The 27,142-nt window shown below is 36.3% G+C and overlaps 2 protein-coding genes across 4 annotated transcripts in view; both read right to left on the bottom strand.

Moving 5' to 3' along the window:
- The window catches only part of LOC107661716 (NEDD4 family-interacting protein 1-like), an 11,457-nt gene extending 5,579 nt beyond the window's left edge, over positions 1–5,878 (bottom strand). For 2 of the 3 annotated variants that reach the window (XM_016451459.1, XM_016451460.1), the window contains exons 1-4: positions 5,688–5,878; positions 3,589–3,676; positions 3,230–3,360; positions 3,036–3,086 (exon numbers count right to left, since the gene is read on the bottom strand). In XM_016451459.1, the coding sequence (XP_016306945.1) occupies positions 3,036–3,086; positions 3,230–3,360; positions 3,589–3,676; positions 5,688–5,717 (300 nt within the window). In that variant the 5' untranslated portion in view covers positions 5,718–5,878. The remainder of the gene's footprint in view (positions 1–3,035; positions 3,087–3,229; positions 3,361–3,588; positions 3,677–5,687) is intronic. The other variant, XM_016451461.1, reaches the window with a different exon arrangement.
- A 3,199-nt stretch (positions 5,879–9,077) lies between these two features.
- LOC107661714 (55 kDa erythrocyte membrane protein-like) lies at positions 9,078–27,135 on the bottom strand. Its single transcript, XM_016451457.1, has 12 exons — positions 26,548–27,135; positions 16,584–16,712; positions 16,274–16,352; positions 16,106–16,191; positions 14,166–14,234; positions 13,101–13,297; positions 12,857–12,963; positions 12,351–12,431; positions 11,611–11,691; positions 9,907–10,109; positions 9,685–9,759; positions 9,078–9,585 (listed from the first exon to the last, which is right to left on the bottom strand). The coding sequence occupies exons 1-12, from the start codon at positions 26,668–26,670 to the stop codon at positions 9,409–9,411; spliced, it is 1,407 nt and encodes a 468-aa protein (XP_016306943.1). The 5' UTR covers positions 26,671–27,135; the 3' UTR covers positions 9,078–9,408.
- Positions 27,136–27,142: the final 7 nt, after the last annotated feature.

Raw genomic sequence — 27,142 nt, 5'->3', positions numbered from 1 at the left:
CGTCAATCTCGTTGTCTGGTGCTCACCTATTATCGTCCCTGTTTTGATTTCAGCAAATCAGTTCGAGCGAACGCACACAACCTGATTAATATTCATGAATTAATCCTTAGTGCGTTTTATATTGTTCTTAGTAGAATTCGTATCATTATTATCTCATCAGTATTTTTGTTAGTTTTTTCCCCTTTTTTTTTTTTTTACAGAAACACTACACCGAGCGCGAAACGATTGTTCGCCTTCTGCTAATTCACGCCTGCACGCTAGGTGGCGCCGACAAACAATGCATTTCTCCTCAGATATGCATCTCATATATGCCCTTAATCCTTAGTGCGTCTTATATTGTTCTTATTAGTAGAATTCGTATCATTATTATCTTATCAGTATTTTTATTTTTTTCCTACATTTTTTTTACAGAAACACTGAATGATCAAAAAAGCACCACCACCAGTCCAAAGTTCAGTTAAAATTACTAATGTGCATTCATACATGGTTATCAGGCTTTAATTCAAATTACTGAAGTTCTATCATTAAATAATACTTGATTACCATATTATAATGCTCGACTGACTGTTAAGAGTGTATTTTCAGATATTAAAAAAACTGTGCCATTTTACAAACATTCCCACAAACAAAATGTTTTGTTTTGACTGGTTCACCGAATGTGCCTTCACAACCTAGGAGTAAGCAAACAGACAATGGATCTTTTAAAAACAAAATCGGGTCTTTTAACTGAAAGGGGGGGACTTACACTCTCTCACTCTTAAGGCCTTTCCACTTCCACACTGAGTGCGATGCGAAAAAGCGAGGCGAATCGCAGACGAACGGTGCGCACCTTCTGCTAATTCACACCTGCACGCTAGGTGGTGCCGACCAACAATGCATTTTTCCTCAGATATGTATCTCGTAAATTGATTTAACATTGTCCGCTGCTCAATATACAGCATTAAATTAAGATAAACAAAGCTTGGTTCTAAACACAAACTATCTATAATGCTTAGAAGAATGCATCCTAAAATACAATTAGAAGTACAATTAGCATCAAGCTACACTTGAAAATGTAATTATTAATGTATTTGCTTACCCACTTTAAACCATCATCGAGTGCTTGTAATAACTTTTGATTGTGATCTGTAGTTGATTTTGATTCTATAATAAGCAGACACATGTATTCTTTGTATGTTTAATAACGCTACACTGCTAATATTTGTCATAAACATCCTTTATTGCTATAAAAATACCATGAGCTGCATACAAAACACATACAGAAAATATATCGTCATAATCATGTCTATTTGCTTTCATATTTCATGTGTAGAAAAACGTTTCACTCGATTTGTTTTTTACAGGATATTTGAATTCGGGAGATCAAGAGAGTGAACACGCTGAGCCTCATATAACACTCACGCATGTGGAAGAAAACAGACAGTGCTCTCCAGATCACATGATTCAGTGGAGAATTAACAGAAATTATATTAAGATAAATCTGTCCTTGCGGGACACTCTTCTTCAGTGTTTGTTTGTTTACACTGGTTTTTGAAACAGCGCCACCACTCTAGCCTTTTTGTGCAACAGCAGCTGCTCCGGGCACGTGATGTTAGCTCAAATCTGATTGGACAGCCTGTTTGGTCGCGGAGTGACGGGGAAAAAAATCGACACAGGACGAAAAAAATTTCCTCACTTTTGCGTGCCGCGAATGATCGCGCCTGATGTGAATTGCCCCATAGTGATCTATTGTTTTGATTTAAAAGTGTCATCGCGCCGAATTTTGCATTCAGTGTGAAAAGGCCTTTATGTTGTCCTAAACATGAGAATACTAAATGCATACTAAGTGCTTTAAACTAAAGCATATACAGTAGTTTAGCGGGTTGGTCGGCGGGGGGGAAGTTGGATGAGTTATGAATGAATGAAACGCCTTTGTCCGTGTTCACTCCGTCTCGACTCGAGCTCACAGAAAGCACTTCAGAAACAATGTCTCTTCTGTGGCTCGGTACACTTTCAAGTCGTTTTTTTTTTTTGTCTCGAGTAAGAGACTGTATGACATTCACGTTACATGATTTGACTGATTTTTACGTAGAAAGGGCAACAGTGTACCGCATTAAAAGAAATGACATAAGCGGTTTTCATAACTGCTGGCCAAATTCAAAAACAAAACTAAAATTAAATCATCTTTGAGAGCAAGGGGGCCCCCTGGTGTTTCGGGGTCCCTACGCAGCTTGCGTACTTTGCGTATAGGGAGGATCGGCTCTGGCAGCGGTTCAACCAGTTAACATTTTGTTTGCTTTGCTTTCATTTTTCTTTATCATTTTTAATTCAGTAATTTTAACTTTTACTTTCAAATGGTAAGCAAACATCTTATATTTTAACTCCTTTTTGCACACTCTTTAATTGCACATTGCCTTTCTAAATAAATTCACTATATTTCTTTTTACTGCCTTCAAAATTCTCAGACTAATCAATACTATAAAGAATAAATATCACTAATGAGGTTACAGTATGTTTTCATATTACAACAAAGTCTCAAAAGAATTGTCACTTTTTTTTTTATTTCTCCACTGCTAGCAGGTTCATGATTCCACTTTCATCAAACATTTTTGAACTTCCTTTAAAAGTTGTTCTGACTGAAAGGACTGAATTTTATATATACACATTTTTAAAGATGATTGTGCCAAATTACTAAACATTCCACAGACATAACACATTCAAATAGCAAAATATCTCCAGAAATTTTTTTTTTTTCAGATACTCTATAGCACATAACTATCATCACGTCTAAAACCTAAGACACCAGGCGCAACATTTCATGGCCTGAAAAGCACCAAATCAGTGCTGCTATCCAAATGCTAATAATTGTATCAAACATGCAATGCTTGCTGTTAATGCTGATATTTTTTCTGTGCAGCAAATTACATTACAAAAATAAATATAGACCTATATTGTAACAGGTTCAAGCCAGAAAAACAGGGCCCTGGGGTCTTCCTAGATTGACATCACCTCCACCACCACCACACTTTACAGTCTCACACACACTGTTATTGTACCTCCAGCGCACAGCGAGTTACGTCATCAAATGTGTCCAGACGTTCCCTGTGCTGCACGCAAGCAGTGAGTGGCAGAGAAATAGAGCCGTGAACAGGGGAAACATCATATTAAAACAGCCTTTCCTGTGGTGATGTTAAGGATTTTTTTGTCCCAGAGCCGGTTGGAATTAGTGGCTGAGATTTGCTGTACTTACTCGGCCTGACACCAGTGGGATAGTAGCCTCTGCTTTGGTTCGCTCTGCCTCATCGTACGATGGTAGAGATGTGGCTACGTTGTAAGATGGGGGCTTGGGAAATGCTGCATCGTCTTTGTAATCAAAATATGCTGAGAAGAGTGAAAAATAAAAATCAATGTTGATTGCTATTTCATAATATGGTTTGAACAAACAAAAAAACATGTTGTGCACTATGATTTCCATGATCATTAGACATTCTATGTGATTATTTAAATTCAATATTAAACCTTTAAAATACAACCCAGAAGAATTAAAAACAGAAAATGGAAAACAGAAAAATTTAAAGGATTTTACAGGGCCCTATAAATGTTGTATACCTGCGCTGTCAGCTGCGATACTACTGTAAGGGGGCGGAGGATCACTGGCCACCTGAGCTCCCTCCTCTGGCTCCTCTTCATTGGGCAGCTGGTGACACAAGAGAATTCATTGACTGCATGAAATCTTGAACTTTGCCTCCCAAGTTTGACTGTGACATGGTTGCAAATACAACTCTATCAAAGGCAAGTGGAAATATGAGATGATCTGGTACAAGTAAAACCTGATTTTAATGTGTTGTATTGCAATACCTGTGGTGTCAGTGTAAATACTCCGTAAAAATGCACACCATGACAGTGTAACTCCATCACAAATGTAACTCCAAGTTTACACACATAGGGCTGCACGATAAATCGCATGCGATATTTAACGCGCATCGATGGAGATTTACCGCTGATTACAGAATGGCTTTACTGACAAGATGCGCATTAAATATCGCATGCGTTTTATCGTGCAGCCCTACACTCACATGACTTTCCATACACTCATCACATGGCCATGCACTAAACACTCACATCTGTTCCAGAAGTGTTCATCTTCACCATTTCACAAATCAAGAAAAAAAAAAGGGTTGCCAAACTGCCCTTTATTAATTCACGTATTCACATTACATAAAACAACTTCAATGAAAAACTTTTTATAAAGTTTTATTCACTAAATGAAAAAGTAAACAGCCACATAATAGGGATGGAATAGGATTACACCTTTTTGTAAATGCAGTATTATTTACTACCCTTAAATATTATTGTATTAAATTTGACATTTCTAATGCCTCTAAATTATCAACATGGTCAAAACTTTACGTCTACTACATCTACTAAATGCCTTCTGCTCTCTGATGGATAGTTTACACTTCTTTTAATAAGCAAAATCCCTTTTAGTATAATTCTAAAAAAATGTCCACCTTCATGGTGTGGGATACGTGTCTTATTGGTGTGAAATCTTTCATGAATTTGAGTAAACATAAGAATAACTTGTATACCGTTAGTAATATTTTAAGGTGAACATTTACTGGACTGAAGCAACTGAACTGAACATTTTAGATAAGTAGTCTGGTAAAAATCTCACTGATTTACAATATAAGCTATCACAATTTCTTACTTTTCAATCATGTAAATAACAACATCTGCACCAAACTGCATATTAGTCCTCAATTTGGGCCTCTGAAAAAAACTGAGGTGTATTTTCTCAACGTATAAGCTCCACATTCTCACTATTATTAGTCTATTATTTCAGGTTTTATATCAGGCGTAAAATAATTAGTGTACCATGGTTATATACATTAATAACATACATGGTTACATTCTTTTCCAGATATTTTAAACATATTTTATGGTTAACCATGTCTCCAGACATTCACCATCGTAATACCATGGTTTATGGGACGTTGTATGTCCAGAATCGTGGTTTTATCATTGTTTTACCACGACAGAAGTAGCTTGGACATAAAATTCTATAGTCTATAGATCAAAGTACCATGGTATTACCATCTGATATCAGAACTGTACCATATAAAGGTTAGTGCAAGAACCTCGACCAAACTTAATGTCACCGAGTAGGATGTTTCTTAAAAAAAAAAAATAATAATAATCAAAACATACTTCTGCCAACATGTCTGCTGTAGTGTGCTATTACATTACAAAGGCCTCTAACGTACTGACGTTAGTTCAGCGTTCTAACCAGATATTTTTTCAACTTGTCACTTTAATAAACCAGGCCGGTTCTGGCTACATAAACATATGCCAATCTGCAATATCACTGCGTTAAGTTTACTTTCCTTGCATGGGTAACTTACTGTAAAAGAGATACATAATTTATATTGTATGAATGAAAACTTTGACGTAAGCAAGAAACAACTGCATTTATAGCAAGCATTTTTAAATAACGAACTGGTTAAACGCTATATGTTCACAGACGAGCGCAATTTAAGTGTCATGCCATGCCGTTATCATTTAAATGGACGTGTTATTCATTTCAAAACATTACGGCCTGCATCCTGTCAGAGCCTCGGTGTTCCCCGACAACTCTCCCCGCCGTGGAGGCGCCTGCCTCTGGTCTGCTTTACAATGAACCGTGCCGAGTTACAGTGGAGTTCACTCACCTGCTGATATCTCCCACTTGGCTCAGCCATCCTCAGGGAGCTTAAAAGGATAACGAGGATCCCAGTATATAAATAATTCACACAGCAAACGTTCTAAATAAAATGATATATCTAGTTAATGGCAAAGCCACAGCCCTCATCAGATCAGATTAGTCTTGGAGCTTCGTGCGATGTCAGTCAGACAGTGAACTTTAGCGCTCTCACAGGACGAAACAAGCACTACATTTACATCATCCAGGTATGCATTTCCTACATTGTAAACACGACATATTATATATATACATATTACATATTATATACATTGGCTTAAGAAGCTGCTTTGAAACGTCCGTATATAGCGTTACATAAATAAACGTGACTTGACCTAAGCATTTTCATACTACTGCAAAGGTGCTTAAATGTTTTATATTTATGCTTTAACATTCATTCTTTATTGATTGCAAGCATACTTTTGATTAAGATGTTTTTAAGTAGGCCTAGTTGCTAAAATTATTTTATTAAAGACTCCATCTATATATACACAGGCCTACAATGTGCAACTGTTACTGTTCAAATGCTGTTTATTTACAAGAGAGAATCTATGAAAGAAACAAAGAAGAGAGCAACACTGATGTGTCAGTACCACTTAAGAATAAGGTACCATTAGTTAATGTTAATGTCCACTCCCATTGGCGCTTTTATGGAATTGCAGTCTTACCTGATATGCCCTGTTTAGTAATTCTGGCCCCTAGTCTGTATACATTTAAAAGAAGCACCATGGATCTACAGATCAGGGTAGTTTGGATGTGACAGTACAGAACACAGGCTTCCTTCAGGCCTTTATGCCGGCTGCTTTAGAGCCGTAGAAGGAAATGTAGAAAGTCATAGTCTACACTCTGCATACATGACATGTGAGTGATATTAATGCGTGACATGACAGATATCTGATACAGCTGGAAGACATGTCCTTTCCAGCAAAATCCACGTTTATCATACTGACCGCCTTGACAACATGTTTCAAACACACAATCTCTTAAAGAACAGAGCGGCCGAAGAGCTATCACACACTCTAAAAAATGCTGGGTTAAATACAACCCAGTGCTGGGTAAAATAGGGACAAACCCAGCAATTGGGCTGTTTTGACCCAGTGGTTGGGTTAAATGTTTAACCCAACCTTCTGGGTAGTAACCCAACCGCTGGGTCAAAACAACCCAATTGCTGGGTTTGCCCCTATTTTACCCAGCACTGGGTTGTATTTAACCCAGCATTTTTTAGAGTGTAATAAAGCAGTGTTAAAACATTTTTCACCTCAGTTTACTTACTTTATGTAGATTTCCATAGAGATCCTACAGGGCCCTCTGGTGGCAATAATCATAAAATGTAAAATGCAATTGTATGTCATTTTTTTCTCCACCAGGGGTCAGCGGAGACACTCAATGACTCAATGCATCATCTATTATGATGGTTAAATACTCTGTAAAATAATGTAAAAAACGATATGCTTATGAAAAATCCAAGAACGTAGAAGTAAGTAAATACATAAATCAAAAAAATTGGGAGAGGATGAAGGTTTAAAATTAAGGGTATGCAAATTTTCCTGATTATATTAGCGTACTAATCTGCTGAAAATGGCTTGTCACATTCAATTACAATTTTTACAATTTATATTATATGAAATATGACAAAACAAACAAGTAGTTTGACAAATGCAGTGTATTTCTTTAAAATCCCTCCTAAAAAGAAAAGAAAAAAGAAGTGGTTTCTAGTTAAACATTAAATATAATGAAATATTTGTAAAAAAATATTTGTAAAAAAGTCAAACACGTAGCTACTTTTGAATAAGCATCAATGGAGAAAGATAGCTGTGGCTCAAATTACACCGCAAAGGTAAGAAAAGGTACTTCTGAAGTGCTTCAGAAATAAACATAAAGATATGTTTATAGAGTAATATGCTAGTATGTGGATCTGAATTCAACAAGTACACTACATTCTCCACTCTCTAATTCTTCTATCTTAAACACAATCTTATACTGCCATCTAGTGGTCAGTAAACATACGCAAAATGTGCAGTGTTGGGGTGCCTCCAGGACCAGGGTTGGGAACCACTGCTCTAATTAATATTTCCCAAATTCCTTGCCCTATAGAAGAGTTTGTGTTGGTTCTCTTCTTCCCAAATGTTAATTTGAACTAAAGTGGAATGCAACGCCATTGTTATTAAACTTTTACTAAAAGACATATAATATTTTACAAAGATAATGAATTTAGCAGCATGCTAACACTTACATGGAAACATAAATTGCATGAATTTATGATTATAACAACCGACAAATGGAAAAAAGAACTACAGTGACTACAAAACAAAAATGAGGAAATTTAAATTGGGCAGTGTAGTTACATTGCCCCAGTCCGTCTGAATGCAGGGTACAAAGGTCTGTTTTGGGCACATTTGTGTATGAATGTCATATTTAGCATAATGTTTGTTTACCATACTAGCTATGTGTTTTAGTCAGACTAGATGAAAGACGAAGTTCACCATGATCTTGGACTGTTTAAAGGGCATTAAAGTTTATGTGTGAATCTGTCACTCACAATTCAGGACAGAAACATTATTGGTATAATACATCTGACTTTAACTTTTTTTTAATGTTAAAGCAGCACTATGTAACTTTTGGCGCTCTAGCGGTTAATAAACAGAACTGCACACATCCCGCGGAAGAACATTCCAACCGGAGCTACTTCTCTAAGTTTATGTCTATGGCGATTCACGCAGGTATGTGTTACTCCGCAGCGGTGACCAGCCTACAATAGTCCAAATATAAGTACTCGCTCATTATATACATTTTGCAAATTATGAACACAGAAAAAGTTACATAGTGCTGCTTTAAATAGAATAGACCTAGCACTGTGATTAAATATCAGTGTGCAAATTATCAGGAGAAATATATTGAGGCACACTGAAGGCCAGACTGTGCATGAGTGTGCAGTTTGATGATTGGTTAAAATGAAAAAAGTAAACAAATGTGTATATATCATCTTTTTAACTTAGCACTAGCATCTGTAACATTATCCGCCCAATTGTTTGGTGTTTCAAGAACAACAGACCGTGTTTACACAAAAACCAAGCACAGACAACTTCACAAATCCAACATCCATGAAAGAGCTGAAACTGCTCATCACAGACACCAGTGCTAAAACATGAAAAAGATGGTGTAGCTAGTTGCAGTAACAGTTTTCCACACTTTAACACAAGAGAGTCGCAGTTGGAGTGTAGGGAGAGGTTTATTCAGTTCTTTTAAAAGTGCCTTACATTAGGACTTGAGGTAAATCCATATATAATTATGAAGAACATTCCAGGACTGCTTTCAAATATTGTCTGATACAATTTCCCTGTGTTTTTAACGTGCTTTTTTAAATGTAATAATCTTTAAAAAAAAACAAACACACACACTGAAACTTCAGGGAAGATCGAAAACCAACAGAACTTAATGAACTGAGTGGTATTTTGAATCACAGTAGAGGTCCTTTTTGCATCGCTAACAATGTCATCGCTTAATGCTATAGCGCTCTGTCATTTGAAAATCATTCACATATTAAACAAAAAGAACAAACTTATTGCTTTTTTGCCAAACATTCTATAAAACACTTATTCATGTGCAAACTGTCTTGATAACGACTGTATTAGGCAGAGCACTGTGTGAGTGGGATTCTTTTGGAGGGGCGACTGGAGAACGGGATTGGGGTTTTAGTACACCCAGGAGATCGGTACCCACTGCGGGGTTGAGGAGGCTCTCTCGATGGCCTCCTCCACACCCTTAACACTCTCATCTACATCGTTGTTGACGAGCATTTCTTCGAAGAAGTGGCGGTATGCACCGAGGATGCTGTCGGACTCTTTCTGGATGTTTTGCACCGCCTCTGACTGAAAAGTAAATTGTAAAAATGAAAGATTGTTGCGTTATAACCTTCAGGTCATAAGCATGAGTAGAAATGAACAAGTTTGAATAAATCAGTTTCTAACCTGATTGGCAGTGTTTGTAGGAGCAACGAACATCACGAGAGGAGCGAGCTCTGCCGTTCGGAGCACTTTCAGCGTCTGGAAAAAACAAAGCGTTCAGAAAACCATTGATTGTCAAAGCAAGACTTAGTGACACTGGAAAGTTCATTGAATGTATCTCCACAATGCTAGGGATCAAATGCTATGTTAATTACATTGACGGTTGACTTGACAGTGTGTCATTACCTGCGGTTCCACATCCAGCACAGCGATTTTCCCTTGCTCGTGAATCTCGTGGACAGTTTCGATCTTCGTCCCGAACATGTGTCCCTGGTAACTGCCGTATTCAAGTAACTTATTCCCGATGATACATTTGGTCATTTCGTCATTGGAAATAAAGTAATATTCTTTGCCATTCTCCTCGTCCTTCTTCTGGGGTCTAGTGGTGTCTACAAAGAAAAATGGTATGTTTTTATGATTCATTATTTTGTCTTGCCTTTTAGTAAATATTCTCAAAATAAGATTTTTGTAACACTTGCTTTCAGAGAATATATCTTAAATTAAGCTCTAAAAATGATCTATAAATAATTAAAAAAATAATTATCTCTAAAAGATTTATCTAATAGTCTTAATATCTTATGCAGTTTTGTTTAACAAGTACCTGTAACTTGTTTTAAGGATGATAATATAATCTAAGTGGAAAAATGAAAAATAAAACTAGAGATTAAGAAAATCATTTTGAAGCGAAAATAGTGTTTTTTAAAGCATTCAAAAATTGCAATACAAAAAGCTAGTTAGTTATTTGTTTTTTAAAAGTTGAACTAAAAGAAGTCAGTCTAGAACATGTTTACACAGAAAAACAATGGAAAATCAATGGAGTGGAAGGGAAATAAACAAACAAACTGTAAACCCCTTTAAAGCCCCCAGTATCCTTACATTGATTTTTTTTCTAAGGTTTTCACTCAGTGGTAAAAAGATGTTTGAAATAGCAGAGCAATGGTTTCTACTTGTTTGCGAACACCGTCTGCACTGCTGGATGTGGTGTTTAGATGAGTATGTAAACTAGTGGTAGCTCAGAGATGTTTAACAGCCAGCGGTTTCCAAAAAAAGTTCATGCTGGCAAGCTATTTTAAACTATAACAGACTCTAAACAAACTTTATGAGATGACGTCACATTTGATCGTTTTTGTAAAAGTACATCTGGGCCTTTATAGTGCACAAAATACAATTTGCAATGGACTAAAAATGATGCAGCATGTCAACTTGACAAGTTATGAATAATGGCAGAATTTTAATATTTGGGTAAACTATGTACACATAGATTTAAGGCTGTATACAATTCAGTTTGGCTCTCACACTCTCAAAAACAGGTGGAAGAGTTCATGGTTAAAGTCCCCATGAAATCAAAATTAAAGTTTTTTGGGTGTTAGTATCAATATAAGGTTATCTATACGGCAGTGTGCTCCAAAACAGTGGCAAAATTCGCATTTAGAAGATATAAGCATTCAAAGCTTGCAGTTCGTCACTTCCGCCAAAACGGCTCAAATTTATTTGACGCCACATCGTACTTCAGCTTCTCATCAAACTTTCTGTCCAATCAAATGCTCTCTAGAATCTGAAGCGCCCGCCCCCTACACTATAAAATAGACGCTGAAGCCGCGGCTGAAATCGGTCACTTGTCCACAGAATTAGTATTTTCTGTACAGTGAATGGCACGTAGTGCACTATATAGGGGACAGGGAACGATTCAAACAGTGTAAATATGCTTTCGTGATATAAACGAACGCTATTGGCTATTTTAAAAAGGGGCGGGCTGCTTGATATGTCCCGCCCTGTCTTCCTGTTTCAGTTAAAATGACGTCAACACAGAGTAACGCTGTGTGTTTCTAAGCATTTCAGGGGACCTTTAAGAAATGAATAAGAGAAGGCATGCAGCTGGACAGTACATACGTGGTGCTGGGTAAGCAAACTTCTCAGGATATTTACTCAGCAGTGAATTTTTAATATGGCTCCTTCCAACTCCAGGTGCACCTTTAAATAAATAACACATTTTAGCCTGTACACTTCTAATTAACTTCTAATAAAACTTTACTTTGTATTATATTACCTTTGCATGAAATTACAAAAAAAATAGTATACACTGCAGCAAATGTGTTTCTAATATAGCGTCTATGGGAGTGACGGTAAATTTGACACTTTTCTGTTTTCTGACTGCTGTTATCAATCTATTGCTTTTATCTATTTTTTTTCCCTCTCTTTGAAAGCCATGAAAACACACATCATGAAGCAATATATATGATGTAGTCTCATGTTCACTGCTTTAGAAGTGTACCCAACTATGATGACTTCTGCTGCTGAGAAACTAGGAAATGTGAAAAAGGTTCATAGTAAAAAAAAAAAAAAAAAAAATCCACAATAGCGCTTCTGTGCCTTTTTAAAAGAAGAACAAATATAGAGAGATTGGTTGTGGTTGTCAGAAGAGAGAATTATATGGTCACACCCTCAATTTATTTATTTATTTTTAAATTACAATGTAAAAAACTTTGGCTAGATTTACAATGTTAATAACCGTGGAAAGACTTGATCACAGTCTGTGCTGTCCATGATGATCTGTGCTCTTATAAATCTTCCATTCCTAAGGATTCCCTGCTGGTCTGAGCTGTGTCTAAGATAGCTATGGCAATGCTTACCAATGAGAACCAGAGTTTTTCTGTTGAATGCAGGCAGTCTCACTACCTCTTCATAGGATATTACATCAAGCTGGTCAAAGACTAAGGAAGAAACACAAAATCTTTAGTTAATGCATGACAAGAGCATCTGTCTAAGGCCTGCTTCTACAACAGCGGACACCTGTTGCACTTTAACACAGACACCGTTTGTGCTTCATAATGGGTTACTACATTGAGTGTTTTGTTTTTTAATTACAGCCATAAACTGGTTATTGGGAGGTGACATTTGAGAATTATTACAACTCATCATTGTGAAATCTAATCTTCATTGGTAGAAGTGTCACCTTTACATCCAAAAAGTAATTAATCTACATGGAACTGAACACAAACCAAAAGTATATGTATGTATGTAAGCCTATTTTTCAAAAGACTGTTATTAGAGGATTTTCTCAAAATAAATATGCACTGCATGTGATATGAAATCACATGCAGGCCTTAGAAATGCTACAGAGGTGAGCTTCACTTACTTGAGCTGTGTTTGGCAAGGTATTTGTCTTTGCATTTCTTCTTCTTGCCAAAAGGACTGCAGGACTGACTGGCTTCCCGTGTTGCTTTGCTTTTGCTTGCTACTCGCCTGAAAAAAAAAAGAAATGTTTAACTTGTGAAAGACAGGGAGATCGTACATGTACATTACTAATCTCTCCATAACGTCAAAGAAAGTCAATCTGTCACCAAATATACAAAAAAAGATGAATGCATGTCAGAACGTACCATTCCTGAAGTTCTGGGGAAGGGAGGAGTCCTGCGAAGTCTGTGGAGGAGTTGTCCACCTTCCCTTGCCACCAGTTTGGATCCGTCTTATTGATAATTTGAATAATGTCACCCGTTTGGAATTTCAGGCCAGCTTCTTTGCATGGGATAAGTTCATCTTTGGCAGGGTCATAGTCGAATTGTGCTCTCATATACGTCTGCAAAAACATTATTTGAAAAACATTACTCCCTCATAAAACCATTGTATGCACTTCATAATGCACTGTGGCTCAGTGGTAGAGCATTGTGTTAGCAGCGCAAAAGGTTGTGGGTTCAGTTCCCAAGGAACACACATACTGGTAAAAAAAGTGTATAGCCTGAATGCATTGTAAGCATTCAGTGCATTAATTATTTAATATATATTATCTTTCTTACTTACTGTAGAAGCTGTAACTAGCATCTTCAAACAAAAAAAAAATCCCTTCATGTGATAAATTCATTTTTGCTTAAACTATTATTTAAAATAATAGATAGATAGATAGATAGATAGATAGATAGATTGATTGATTGATTACTGACAATATCTACAGCTACAACTAGTTACAGGCTAAAAATGGTAAGAAAAGCTCTAGATGGACCTACATGTTCAAACTTTACAGCAGCACAATGGTTACTTGTACATGGTGAATGAGGTCTGCCATCGCTCTACACAACATCAAAACATGTCTAATACGTTTTAATCAACTGCAGTTCAGTTTGATGCTGTGTGACCAGCAGATGGCAGAAGAAAGTTTGTAGTTACTTCATCTAATGAGAAAAGTAAGTGTAGTTATCTGCTATTGATGCTTTAAATAGTCACCTGTGTCTTTCAATCAGTTTCCCATTCCCATGATAAACACCAAACCTTAATTTAACCAAGAATACAGGATAGACAGACAAAGAAAGAAGTGATAACATTTAATTGTGTATTTACTGATCAAAGGAAAAAGCGGGTTGAGTAGGCTGGGATCAATAATAATAAAAGCAAGAAACTGGCAAGATGTGACACTGGTTTCGCTATTTATTTATTTTGTATTTTTTACTCACCTCACATGCCATGGGTCGACTTTGCTGATTGGGGATGATTTTCAATGTGACAACACCATTTGTGTCTTTCTGTAATGTTGAACAGCATCCAACAACATTAAATCAAAAGCAACACAACCACTGAAACATCTTGGAGTGCCAGTGCTCAGGGAGCTGCTTTGAAACTATAGCTAATCAAACCTCAAGCTACCCAGAATTTAAAGTTCAGCTTTTAATAAAGTAGTTACACAACAGAAACTTGAACTGAAGCTTCATCTTCATGCCAAATTCAAATTAGCATAACACAGATACAGTATATGCCATTCTCAATAATCTAAGGCAGTCATGAAAATCCTCCGTCATTATCATTATGTATACTTCATTCATACTTCGTATTAACAAAACAAAATGTTAAATATAATTTCTTCATTTTTCTTTAGATTTTAGGATGAAATATGACCCAGGCAATTCTCTGTAGTTTTCCTGAGATTCTACCATTTCATTGTATACTATCACGTATGATACAACACAATGTGACATTAAAACAGTGCATGTAGAATTGTGTCATGCTGTCAAGTGTAAAGACACATATATTTAAACACATGACATACAAGTTTAAATAGAAGTTACATTAAGATATATTTTAGCCAATTAAAGGGATAGTTCACCCAAAAATGAAAATGTGATGTTTATCTTGCTTACCCCCAGGGCATCCAAGATGTAAGTGACTTTTTCTTCAGTAGAACACAAACAAAGATTTTTAACTCAAACCGTTGCAGTCTATCAGTCGTATAATGGCAGTCAATGGGCTCCACGGCTTTGAGAGTAAAAAAAACATACACAAACAAAACCAAATTAATCCCTGCGGCTCGTGACGATACATTGAGGTCTTAACACACGAAACGATCGGTCTGTGCAAGAAACTGAACAGTATTTATATCATTTTTTACCTCTGATCCACCGCAATGTCCAACTGTCCTGAGCGCGTTCACAACATCCGGCGCGTGACGTCAAATAAAAATTCCACGTTGTCTGATGATATATCAAAATCGTCTTCCATTGTGATGACCTGTACTTCTAAATATCTTTAGATCATCGCAGTGCCAGTGAACACGTCCGCAATCTCTCTGCACTGTGTAAATAATGAGAGACGTATACGCGCGACAGATCGCTTCCGCACATGCGTCTACTATCATAGATATGTATAGATGCCCTATTCGACCGCTCCAGATTCGTTCATGCATCCGCCATTTTGGAACGTATCCCGGCCCATAGAAACAGTCACTAATGAGGCATCTACTTATATACTGTATATCTATGTCTACTATGCCAGAGCACGTACACGCGTCACGCGCCGGATGTTGTGAATGCGCTCAGACATTGCGGTGGATCAGAGGTAAACAATTATATAAATACTTTTCAGTTTCTTGCACAGACCGATCGTTTCGTGTCTTAAGACCTCAATGTATCGTCACGAGCCGCAGGGTTTAATTTGGTTTTGTCTGTGTATGTTTTGTTTACTCTCAAAGCCGTGGAGCCCATTGACTGCCATTATAAGACTGATAGACTGCAACGGGTTGAGTGAAAAATCTTCGTTTGTGTTCTACTGAAGAAACAAAGTCACCTACATCTTGAAAGCCCTGGGGGTAAGCAGATAAACATCAAATTTTCATTTTTGGGTGAACTATCCCTTTAATGAATGCTTTTCAATGTGTGAATGCTGCCAAGAAAGCGGTCTTACACTAAACTAATTGCATTTAAGATAAGATTTATACATTTTCATTTATTTTTTAATAACATACCATTAAATGTCCAAAAATATAAAATTCAGTTCGCACTTAAGTATATTCTTTTAAAGTATATTTTATTAATAATAAATGCTCTTTTTAAAAGTATACTAAAATGTACTATTCTCATAAGACACTGCAAAGTGTGTGTCCACAAATGAGAACACAACCCACCAGAATCTTCTGTAGCTGGTCTACACTTTGATTAGCAACACTTTTCCCATTAATCTCTGCGATTTCATCACCTTCATGTAAAGAACCTGTTAAAAAATAAATAAAAGGTTTGTCATTAGCAATTATTCATTGAGCTGTATGGAAACTGATTATTATTTGCAAACAAACCTTGTCTGTGTATCATCCCTCCATGCAATATTCTCGCTACTGTACACCTCTGTCTTTCATTCAGCTTAAGAGTTACACCCTGAAAAGGCACAAAACACAAATTTAGACTAGACGTCTTCTTAATAATCCTTTTGAATGACACAAGTAAATTAGACATCGTTTAAAATGTTTGGATGAATCTTTACTTTCAAATAATTGAATGACTCCAATGAGTTTAATTCTATTCTTCTTTGTATGTTAAAAAAACTCATTTGAATTAGTCATTTTGAAACATTAAATGAAATGCATAAATGAAATAAAACGTTTATACCAGTGGCTCAGAGGGGTTCTTCTCAAAAGCCACTTCTCGCATCCTGCCCGTGTCTTTGCCGTTCATATGGCCAGCGCTGCCGTTGGAGAAGACCTCCTGTCCTTTGCAGTCGTAAGTCTGCATAGCAGCCTGGGAATGCAAACATGGAGCACGTTAAGATCTGTATTACAGGAATCCCAATAATTAGTTTTGTATTAGCTGAATCCATATATCTTAGACAAGATATTAGGGAGGAATCATACATGATTTTGTAAACGTTTAATTTTTTGGTTTGTAGGTGTAAAATAAAACGGTATGATAAAGGATTAGAATTAAAGAGTCGGTGTGGACATCTGTCCTGGGTTAACGATTAAACGGTTACATCTTAACACTTCATTAAATCCTGCAATGCTGGGAACTGGTTGGCATGGTTATGTTGTCTGATGAGGGGGCTTGATTTCAACTGACATGACTAAACAAACGTCCTCAGAAAGTAGTAATGGTACCTTTTATTTAATAATATGTTAAATTGAGTGGTCCAATGCATAAGTTCTTATGGAGAAAGAGTGTTACAGAAATGGTTTGATTGATACTACCAGTATTGTTTTTTTTTCTTTATCCAACTTTTTATTAGTGATTTAAAATCGAATTTCAGTCTGAAATGTATAAAGCGGCTTAATTATTAATATTTGTTCAATTTTTGTTCATACATATATGGTCAGATTTAGCACCAACACAAACCTTCTTTTGGCATTTACAAAAAAAAAGCGCAGTGAAAAATGTACAATGAATAGGGTGAACAGTTTTTTGCAGCTGACATTATTACAAACTACTAAACTACTACACTTCTAAATACAATAAGGGATGTAGGACAGCACTTTTAGCTCATCTTGTAGTTATTTTATTTATTTACTTATTATTTTATTTTATTTATTTTTTAAGAGTCCACAGAGTGTGACAACATATGAAGAGTTCATTTGCAAAAACCGATAAACGCCACTTTTTAAAAAAATGAGCTGATTGTCGTGCATTATTCTCCATTCATCTGAGGAGATTACAAAGATTAAACGAGTGTTTTTTTTAAACTCTAAAACAAGAAATGTGGAGTTATCTGCCTTTGCCAAAAAACGACTGTTGGCGTTATCTGCTTTTGCTATAAAACAAACTTTTAATATGTCAAAAAAAAAACATACTTTCAATGAACTTTAATTGTTCAAGTTATTATTACTTAATCAAAACAACCCAACTGCAGTTTGATTGATATTACTTGGAATGCGCAATAAAAAAAAAACGGATGTTATCGGTTTTTGCAAATAAACTCTTCATATCTTGTTGGTTGTTACTTTCATGCTATAATTATAGGGTTACCAGTCCAGGGTAAATCTGGTAACCTCAAGCATTATTTATGAGCAAAATATGACAGAGATGCTCGGGTTGTCAATCATCTGCTTTCACAGACACAGCAGTGGGCCTAGAGAGCAGCAGTTAGGGCTGTCGCGATAACCGCAATATCGCAACACCACGCTATTGACGAGCAAACCGCAGAGGAATGCAAGAACCACAGCAACCGCCATTTTTGCGTGTTTTCTTTTTTCATAAGGTTATGCCCTTCTCGTTTTATACTTCGTGCCTAAACAGCCAACGAATGAGAGAGAGAGATCAACTGAGCATGTGCGATTACTTGCGAGTCATATATATTTGTGAAAATTGGTAGTCATGTCCAAGGAAAGCCAAATCTCTGTCTTAGCATTGGTCAGCTGAGCCTTCTAACGTGGCACTCAGTTAAAATGATTTTAACAGCGTTTTTCATTTTGTCTCTTTGAATGAATCAGCGTTTTTGAACGTGTAGTTGAATGAACGGTTTAAAGACTCACTCAAAAACAGTCCCTTTCCACCACTTTGCGGCGCAACAATGTAACTGCACTGACTGACAGTCCGTCTAGAATGCACGCAGGTGGAAATATCAATAGAAAGTCTCTTGTCCAGTCGGATTCGATGATCAGAACAAACTGTTATACATATAGGCTAACAATAGCCTAACAATCTTATTGTCAGGTTTATGTTCTGTTATGTGGATCGTTATTTTGTCATTCTCTTCTGTTTACTTCACTTCCTGTTTCAACGCTATTTGGTTTCGGTTTCATTGGTTTCTGAATATGACCTCGCTATATCGTAACACATACACACACAGATTATATATATATATATATATATATATATATATATATGTGCTGATAATACCGCATACCGCGCTATTGAGCCACTCAAAATTACCGCAAGGGAAATTCCTTCACCGCGACAGCCCTAGCAGCAGTCAGTCATTTCAATAATACTAAGAAGACACGCAAAAAAAAAAAAAAAGCCACATCTTGCTTTTACAGTGATCTTCACAGAAAAGCTCTTACATACACGTCTTGATGTTCAGCAAATGCATGACAATGCATGAATGCTCAGGACAAAGTTTACACCACATTACTACTATTACATGATCAGGACTTTAGACCTCAGCTTTGAGTTGAGTTTGATGACGCGATGACTAACATGATGGTTTTACTGATCAGCACAATCTGGTGTCAGCTAGATATTATGATGAAGTATGCTTTTTTCATACATTATAAAATCCACTATGTATTCATATTGGTCAATCGGGACAAGCTGTGCCACAAAACACTGAAACATTTCTCAAAATAGCTTGTGTGTTCCTTTAAAAAAGCCATACGGTTTAGAACAACATGAAGGTGAATGAATGTCGATGGGGGTGAGCTGTCCTTTCAAGTTGTCCTCTAAATAAGGAAAAGCACAATAAAAATGCTTAAAGTCTTGATGAAATGGAATTAGTGAAAGATCTTTTCCTCACCGAGTGTCATTATTGAGCAATAAACTAGCCAGAAAAAGTTTATAATAATTTGAAAACAGTGCTTTTGGATGCAAAGCTTACTATCACTATTATTCGAGCCACTGGCACACTTTACCCCATAGCTATTCCTCATTTTAATAGTTTTTAGCAAAAATAACAGCATGGTTTTATACTTTGGCAGTTCAACAATATGTATTATAACCAGCCCTTTCCGTTGGACCATGGATCTTAAGTTATTAGAAACAGAGGCTTAGACTCATATGACCAAACTTAGATCAGAATTAGATCACTGCAAATGTCATGTACAAAACCATAAGCAATCTCTAACATTTCTTTTGAAAGAGGTTGTTTTGAAAGCAAAGAATGAGACAAACTGTACTTGTCTTGAGCCATGAATCATTTCACTGTTTTAACTTGAGACACCTAAAGTTTTCGTGTAAAACAGAAGTGAAAAACATTCTTTAAAAATCCCTCAAACACGTTTTGTCTGTAAACTGCTTAACAAATGGAAGCCATTAGTCTGTGATAATGTTAGAGCATGCAAATCTGACACAGTCCTTTCATATTTTAGGTGTCCTCAAAGTTGTTGCGGATAGAACTGCACACATTTGATGATGTTAAGTTATACTGAACTACATAAGACCAAAATGCTCCATTACTACAGCCCTTTTGACGAGCTAAAATCAGAATCAACATGTGGCTGATCTGATGCACATCTGGAGGAGCACCTGAAGAAATAGAGGCCTCAATATGCTATTCGTTGCTGAAGTTTAGCCCCTCAGCTGTAGCATTTACAAATAAAATTGATGTTGCACATTATATGATACTCATATGATAATCAACTATCATCAGATGCTTTAACTAAACCTCCACGAGAAAAAGTACAACTCATGATTTGTATCAAAGTCAAATCAAAGTTAGATTCTCTGTATTTCAGTTAGCCTAAGGGAGAGTGAGAGTAAAGGTAAAAGGGTTTTAAGACTGAGTCCATTAGTGTAAGTGAGATAACAGGACAGATGGGGATTCCCAGGTCTGAGTGACTACATTAAGGTAATCAAATCAGTGCTTTTGTGTTTCCTGCTCATATGGATTCTCTGAAGAAACCCATTTATGCACACATACTGTATGATAATCCTGAAACGCATATTTACTGACATGTGTTTACATGTAATACAATCCGGTATAAATATAGCATCTGTCTGGACACATTAAGACCAGAGGCAGAAGTGCAAACTTAATATATTTGACAAGATGCCACCCTTAAAAACAATGTGCATTTACTTTTAAATTGTAACATATTGAGATAAATATAAAAAAAATAAATATATAAATAAATATTCCATCTGAGCAGCCGTGTCCTTAACTACTATGTACTTACATACAAATTAATCACTTGATATAATGCAGTTATTGTGCTGTACATGTTTTTACATTGTACTTATATTGGAAAATACCGTCTCGTAATTACATCTGTAATACATTTCTGTAGTTATAAATACATTTACATTATTGTAATGCACATTTTTAATTTAATTCTGTCTAAAATGTAAAAATTGTAATGTAGTGCGCCGCCAGTTGGAGATCAACCATCAGCAAAAGCCTCCAATGAACTCGCTTCGTACCGCTGACAGCACTGTCCTCATCAGAGAGAAGTCACATGTTGGTAGGAAACGGCCAAACATTCTGAGCAAAGGTTGCATGCCACGATTGGGCTGATAAAACATCAATGCATGGGTCAGCTAAACAGAACCTACTAATGCGTGTCCATGCAGAGAAATATGTTGACTAAGCTCTTGTGAAATCAGCACTTCAACTGTGAAAAGTGAAACTGTATGTTTCATATGCAGAATTCAGTGTTGGCATAACTAAAGCTATTGCAGTTTACAGAGGTCATATCCTCCTGCAGTAAATCCCATATCAGACCGTTGACTGTAATGCTAATAGAGGTCTTAATTTGTACACTCCCAAAAGTTTGCAGTGTGTATGCGACCGATTCTATAACTGTGGGAGGCCCTAACACATCCTCATTCCCAAGGGCAAAATAACAGACTGCGACGTGATCTCCTTTAATACACTTCCTACTTTGGAGTTTCACTGAGTCAGGACTATCATGTGACTCAACAGACAAAGAAAAACCACCTCTGTTTTCAGGGAAGTGTCATCGCATGGCTTAAGATGTTGAAACTGTCACCTGATTTTCAGTGCTGAACACAAAAAAATGAACAGCAGCAATAACCAAGACAGTCCTCTAAATATTTGAAATGATTTATCATGTTCAAACACCTCAGTTTGAAACTCTATAGTCTGTTTTCCTTCATCTGACGAAACAGCTCTGGCCTTTGCGGAGATATGTACTGCAGTGCACTTCACCAAAAGAAGTGTGATAGAGTCGATGACTCTTGCTGATACCTGCAGTATGTTGAGTCTAGTCTCATCATGCCCTGGGGAACAACCACACCCCTGATCTATGAAGACTGCACTGAGCAACACAAGCCAAAACAACCCTAGTGAGTTTAAAAAGTGTCATCTTCCAAACCATGAACCCACAATCAAGCCTATAAAAAACCCAGTGAACCACCCCTTTAAAAAACAAAAAACAAAAAAACAGGTTTGGTCACCCTCAATGTTCATGACATGGTTACAGCCTTGTAATACTGAAAATTGTGGCATTTGGTTTCTTTTATCATATTACCGCTGTCACAGTTTTAAATATGCCATAGGCCACAACAGTGAACTTTACAGTGATTTTACCACAGTTATTTATTTTTAGCTATTATACTATATAGCAAATCTTGACTGTGTGATCGTTTATAACATCACACAAATGTAAACTGTATTAAATATATTATATCCAACAATTCAATAAACTCTGATAAAGTGATATAAACAAGATACAGAACTACCAAATGTTGCTATAAGTTTGATTGCAACATAATAATTGCTGTTAATAGTGTTCATCGTCTGTTTGATTACGTCTTTAACTGATTTTTCCGTACATTTCTGCCATATGTACATTAACTGACATAGTTACCACTGAGAAGCTACTACTAAATATATTGTAGAAACTTAATTTTCTGTAAAGCTGCTTTGCAACGATTTGTATTGTGAAAAGCGCTATACAAATAAACTTGAATTGATATATATCTCAGCTGCCTGATTTTTCATTTAGTCATTTTTCATGTAGCTATATTATCGTCCAGCTCTCTATATAAAGTTGAATATATAGTTATGTCCAACTTTATTCACATACATATACTCGCATATATACTATAATATATACACTATATACCGCTTGATTGCTTGCAGCGTTGCAAAATGCATACGGTGCAATAAACTTTATTATCTCCCATGTACTTACATTTAAATTAATCATTTGATACAATGCACTTATTGTGTACATTCATGTTTTACATTGTACTTGTATAAAAAAAAAATGCATCTGTAATTAATTTCTGTAATTACATTTATAATTACACTGTTGACCCATTCCTTACACCTTAACCAACCCTTAAACCTACCCATACCACCAAACCAGTCCCTAACCTTACCCGTATCCCAACTCCATAGCAGCAAAACTGTTTTGCAATACAGTATGAACACAATAAGTACTTATTTTGAAGTGCATAGTAGTTAAGGCCACCGAATATAAAGTGGGACCAATAATATAAGCAACAACATTATGATATTCTTTAAAACTTTATTTGCTTGCATGATTTTTGTGATGGTAATGCTATTTTTTTTTTGAAGGTTTACTGTTCATAAGCACATTTGCATGGGGAATATCCATCTCTACTGTAGACCAGCTACACATACATGTGCTACAGTCAATGTGCTTACAATCAGCCATGTGTGTGAACAGGGAAGCTACATGTCTTGTCCTTTTATCTAAGGCAAACACAATGCAGGGACACTGTGTTATACACAAGCAGCTCCAAACTGTTCTCCAGACCCCTCTTGAAAACCTTAGTATTCTGCAGGTAGTAGGTCTAGTATTCGAATGAGATGATGGATTAAGTGATTGTCTTCATGATTCTCACTGCTAGTTACAGGCCCAAATCTGAAAATCCCTAGATATGACCTCAGTGTAATAGGCATTCCAGTTGACAATATATTGACCATAAAGTTATCGGCCAATATTAACACTGGACTGGACTGAACTGACTAATAATGGAAGCAGATAATATCAAGACATTGGAGCTTACACATTGGAACATTAGATTTTAGAATCGATTTATAATATCAAGCATAAAAAGATTTATTGGCTATGGTTACATCAGTATATCTATTTTTAAAAAAAAGTATATATGCCAATATACACTCTAAAAAATAGCACTGGGTTGTATTTAACCCAGCATTTTTTAGAGTGTACTGTATGTTTAGATTTTAAGAGAATGAAAGGAATATGTGCAACATTTTTCAGCTAGAGAGGCCCAGAGACAGTCTTAAACGTCAGAAGTCCAGAGCAGAATAATAGTAATAATAATAATAAGGATTTGTTCATGCTTTTCAATGGTCTCCCTCAAACCATTAGACATCACGTATGACCAAGAAGATTAACTAGAAATGTGACTTCTTATGGCAAACCAAAGTTAACATGTCTATTGTGCCTCCTGCCACTAATCTTATCTTTGCTACAGAATACTATTGTCTCCTCATCAATGAGTTTATCTCAGGAAACAATCATTAACCTTGTTACTTCACAACTGGAAATGTCTTTACCATGTTTGAACATAATGTCCCATGTACTGCTGGTAACACAAGGAAAAGGAGTTAATGACATTAACCCATAAAAGTGAAGAGCAGAGAGATTGATAACGATGAGTCAACATGTGAATCTGAAACATTGACTAATTCAATTATCATTATAGTTTACCTCGTCTCTTTAATAAAGCCTGCAGATGGATCCACACGTCTCACGTCTCGTCAGCCCCGTTACATATTGACTGACAGCTCTCCTGTCCCCATATTAGGAGAAATCGGAAGCGCAGAAGAGTTGTGTGCGCTGTGTGAACATGATGTTACTGTAGTTCTAGACTAAATGTGAATGTGCATTCATTCATCCCAATCGCAAAAAAAACAGATTTAGTATTCATCAAAATGAATTAAAACAGTGAAATGCAAACTCAGAATATGACTCAAACCTGCAAGAATTAAATATGTTAAAAAGTAACGCGAAAGTAACACAAAAGTAACGTAAGGCATTGCAAACCTGCAATAATTAAATATGTTAAATAACACAAATGTATCTAATCCCATTTTATTAACTAATGTCTTTGCTGCTGACCTTTGATGATCCAGTTCAACCATACTAATAAGCAAAAATGAGTTTAGATAAACTAACAATTGTGCTTTGTTTTTTTATTGCTGAAGAGTGTTTCTTCTCTGGCGTTCTACTGTACAGATGTGAATTTACTTTTACTTCAGCCTGAGGTTTATTCATTACACTTTTTGGTGTGCAAGGGCTTTTATATTTGCTATAAATAGAACTTCTTATATTAAAAATAATCAAGCCCTGCTTATATTTAAAAAGTAACGCGAAAGTAACGCAAAAGTAATATAACGCATTACTTTCCATAAAAAGTAACTAAGTAACGTAATTAGTTACTTTTTTAGGGAGTAACGCAATATTGTAATGCATTACTTTTAAAAGTAACTTTCCCCAACATTGGTTATACAGGCTTCTAGGCGAACATGATGTGATTATTATCTCTAACAGCTTATAAGAATGTTAGTTGAGATCTCGTCAATGTCTCTATTGTTTTTCCAAGGAAGGAAAATAATTAAATTGAGACTTTAACTGGAAGTTTCTGGTATTTTGTTTTATTTGCTTAAATGAGTATTTTTGGGATGACAAGCTATTTTAGTATGACATCAGCAAAAAGTAGAATCAGCTTCTATTAAATTATCTTAGAGTAAAAGAATATTTTCAAGGGCACAGACTGAAAAAAAATCCCCACCACATTAAATGAAATACTAATAAATATAAATTATTATTTTTTTGTTTCAGCGAGAAACGACGCGCACACAGCCGTCACAGCCTATCTTGGCCAGGACCCTCTTGTAAATGAGATTTTCAATCTCAAGAGTTTTTAATTTCCTGGTTAAATAAAGGTAAAAAAAAAAAAAAAGTAAACGATTCATTTCTTGTCAGTGATTCAGAGCCGGTTCACTAAGCGATTCTCCAGAGGATTTGACTGATAGGACGAAAGTGACTTCAACAGCAAAACACAAAAAGTGAAACACATACAACTAACTGGAAATATAGTTATGACTTGATTGTATATATTTAGCTATATCTTGTTTAAAAGCATTTATGACACAATTTTATTGAAGATTTACCTCACATGGACTACAAGGACACGTGAAATCACAACAAAACACTAACAAAAGTTAACTGAGGAAAAGGAGGTAATAAATAGCAAACGTGCTACAGCTTCATAGTTTTGGTAACACTTTATTTTAAGGTGTCCTTGTTAGACGTTACATGTAATTACTCTTATAATAACAATTAATTATGCATAATTACATGCAAGTAACCCTAATCCTAACCCTAACCATAGAGTTTAAGTACATGTAGTTAATTAATGTGACTCAGTACCTAAATGTATAATTACACTGCAATAAGGACACCTTAAAATAAAGTGTAACCATCGTTTTTTTTTTTAGAATAGATCTCATAAAAGGTACTATTTGATAAAAGAATCACCGAATCAGTTTTTTTTCTATCCTGTTCGAAAGAACCGTTTCACGGAAATGAGTTCCCCACTACCATGACGTCACGACGATGCGTCATGCCAAAATAATATTCGATAATCTATTCAACGCCTTTATATGTGAGTCGTGTGAAATTAATTCTAGTTACGTTGCAAACTATTTGACCTAAAACCGTCAAAATATCTAATGGTATGCCGAGGAAAGTTGTTCTGAGCAGCAGTGTGATGCTGATGTCAAACCGGGCTGCACCGGTCTGGACCAGAACATCTTTATCGTCCATGAGAAACTCTATCTGTGACACTGATAAAAAACTATCGACACACACTGTCAACATCCGATTGTCAAATGTAAATGCTGAAATAAGGAAACGTGAGTAATCGTGAGATCAGTGGTTTGTTTAGCGAATCCTCTTACCTTGTCTGACTTGGGTTTATTCTGCAGCAGCTGTTCCAGATAGAGATCTGAGAGAGCCGTTCGCGCGCTGTTGACACGCTCCAGAATGACAGCAGGTTCGTTTTTATTGGAATTTAATGTCATGTTTCACAGTTAGAGGGGGAGGGGGTAGAAAAAGAAAAAAAAAAAATTAGTCTGGACCGAGTTGGGTCTGCTCAAGGTCCGAAAGGGGTTGGCCAGAAGAGCGATACGACGTGATAAGAAAGCTTGATATAGTTGAAGATAAAGGTTGAGGGATCCGGGCTCGAAGTCCAGAGTTTGCGCAAGAGACAAGACAGCTGTCAAAGCTCATAAACATTAGTGTGAGGAAGGGGCTGGCACACTGCAGCGTCCCTTTAGAGTGCGCACTTACGTAGTTACTATCCCTGACAAAACGTAAAGCGGACCCGCAAGCGATTTCTACTATGGCGAAGACTAAGCTCATGAATATTAATGAAGTAGCAGTAGTCCAAATTGATTGGCTGAAAGACAGACGTTAGTAGGCGGGCGCTAGTCATCTACATTTACATTTAGTCATTTAGCAGATGCTTTTATCCAAAGCGACTTACAAATGAGG

Source organism: Sinocyclocheilus anshuiensis, unplaced genomic scaffold, assembly GCF_001515605.1.
Source record: "Sinocyclocheilus anshuiensis isolate Anshui unplaced genomic scaffold, SAMN03320099.WGS_v1.1 scaffold207, whole genome shotgun sequence".
In the NCBI taxonomy this organism is placed as follows: Eukaryota; Metazoa; Chordata; class Actinopteri; order Cypriniformes; family Cyprinidae; genus Sinocyclocheilus; species Sinocyclocheilus anshuiensis.
This window is presented reverse-complemented; position numbering and strand designations above follow the sequence as displayed.

Coding starts and splice junctions, on each gene's coding strand:
- LOC107661714 (XM_016451457.1), bottom strand. CDS start 26,670: ATGACATTAAATTCCAATAAAAACGAACCTGCTGTCATTCTGGAGCGT. Junction 16,353..16,583: donor AGAACCCCTCTGAGCCACTG/GTATAAACGTTT, acceptor GTGCCTTTTCAG/GGTGTAACTCTTAAGCTGAA. Junction 11,692..12,350: donor AAAAACTCTGGTTCTCATTG/GTAAGCATTGCC, acceptor ATTTATTTAAAG/GTGCACCTGGAGTTGGAAGG.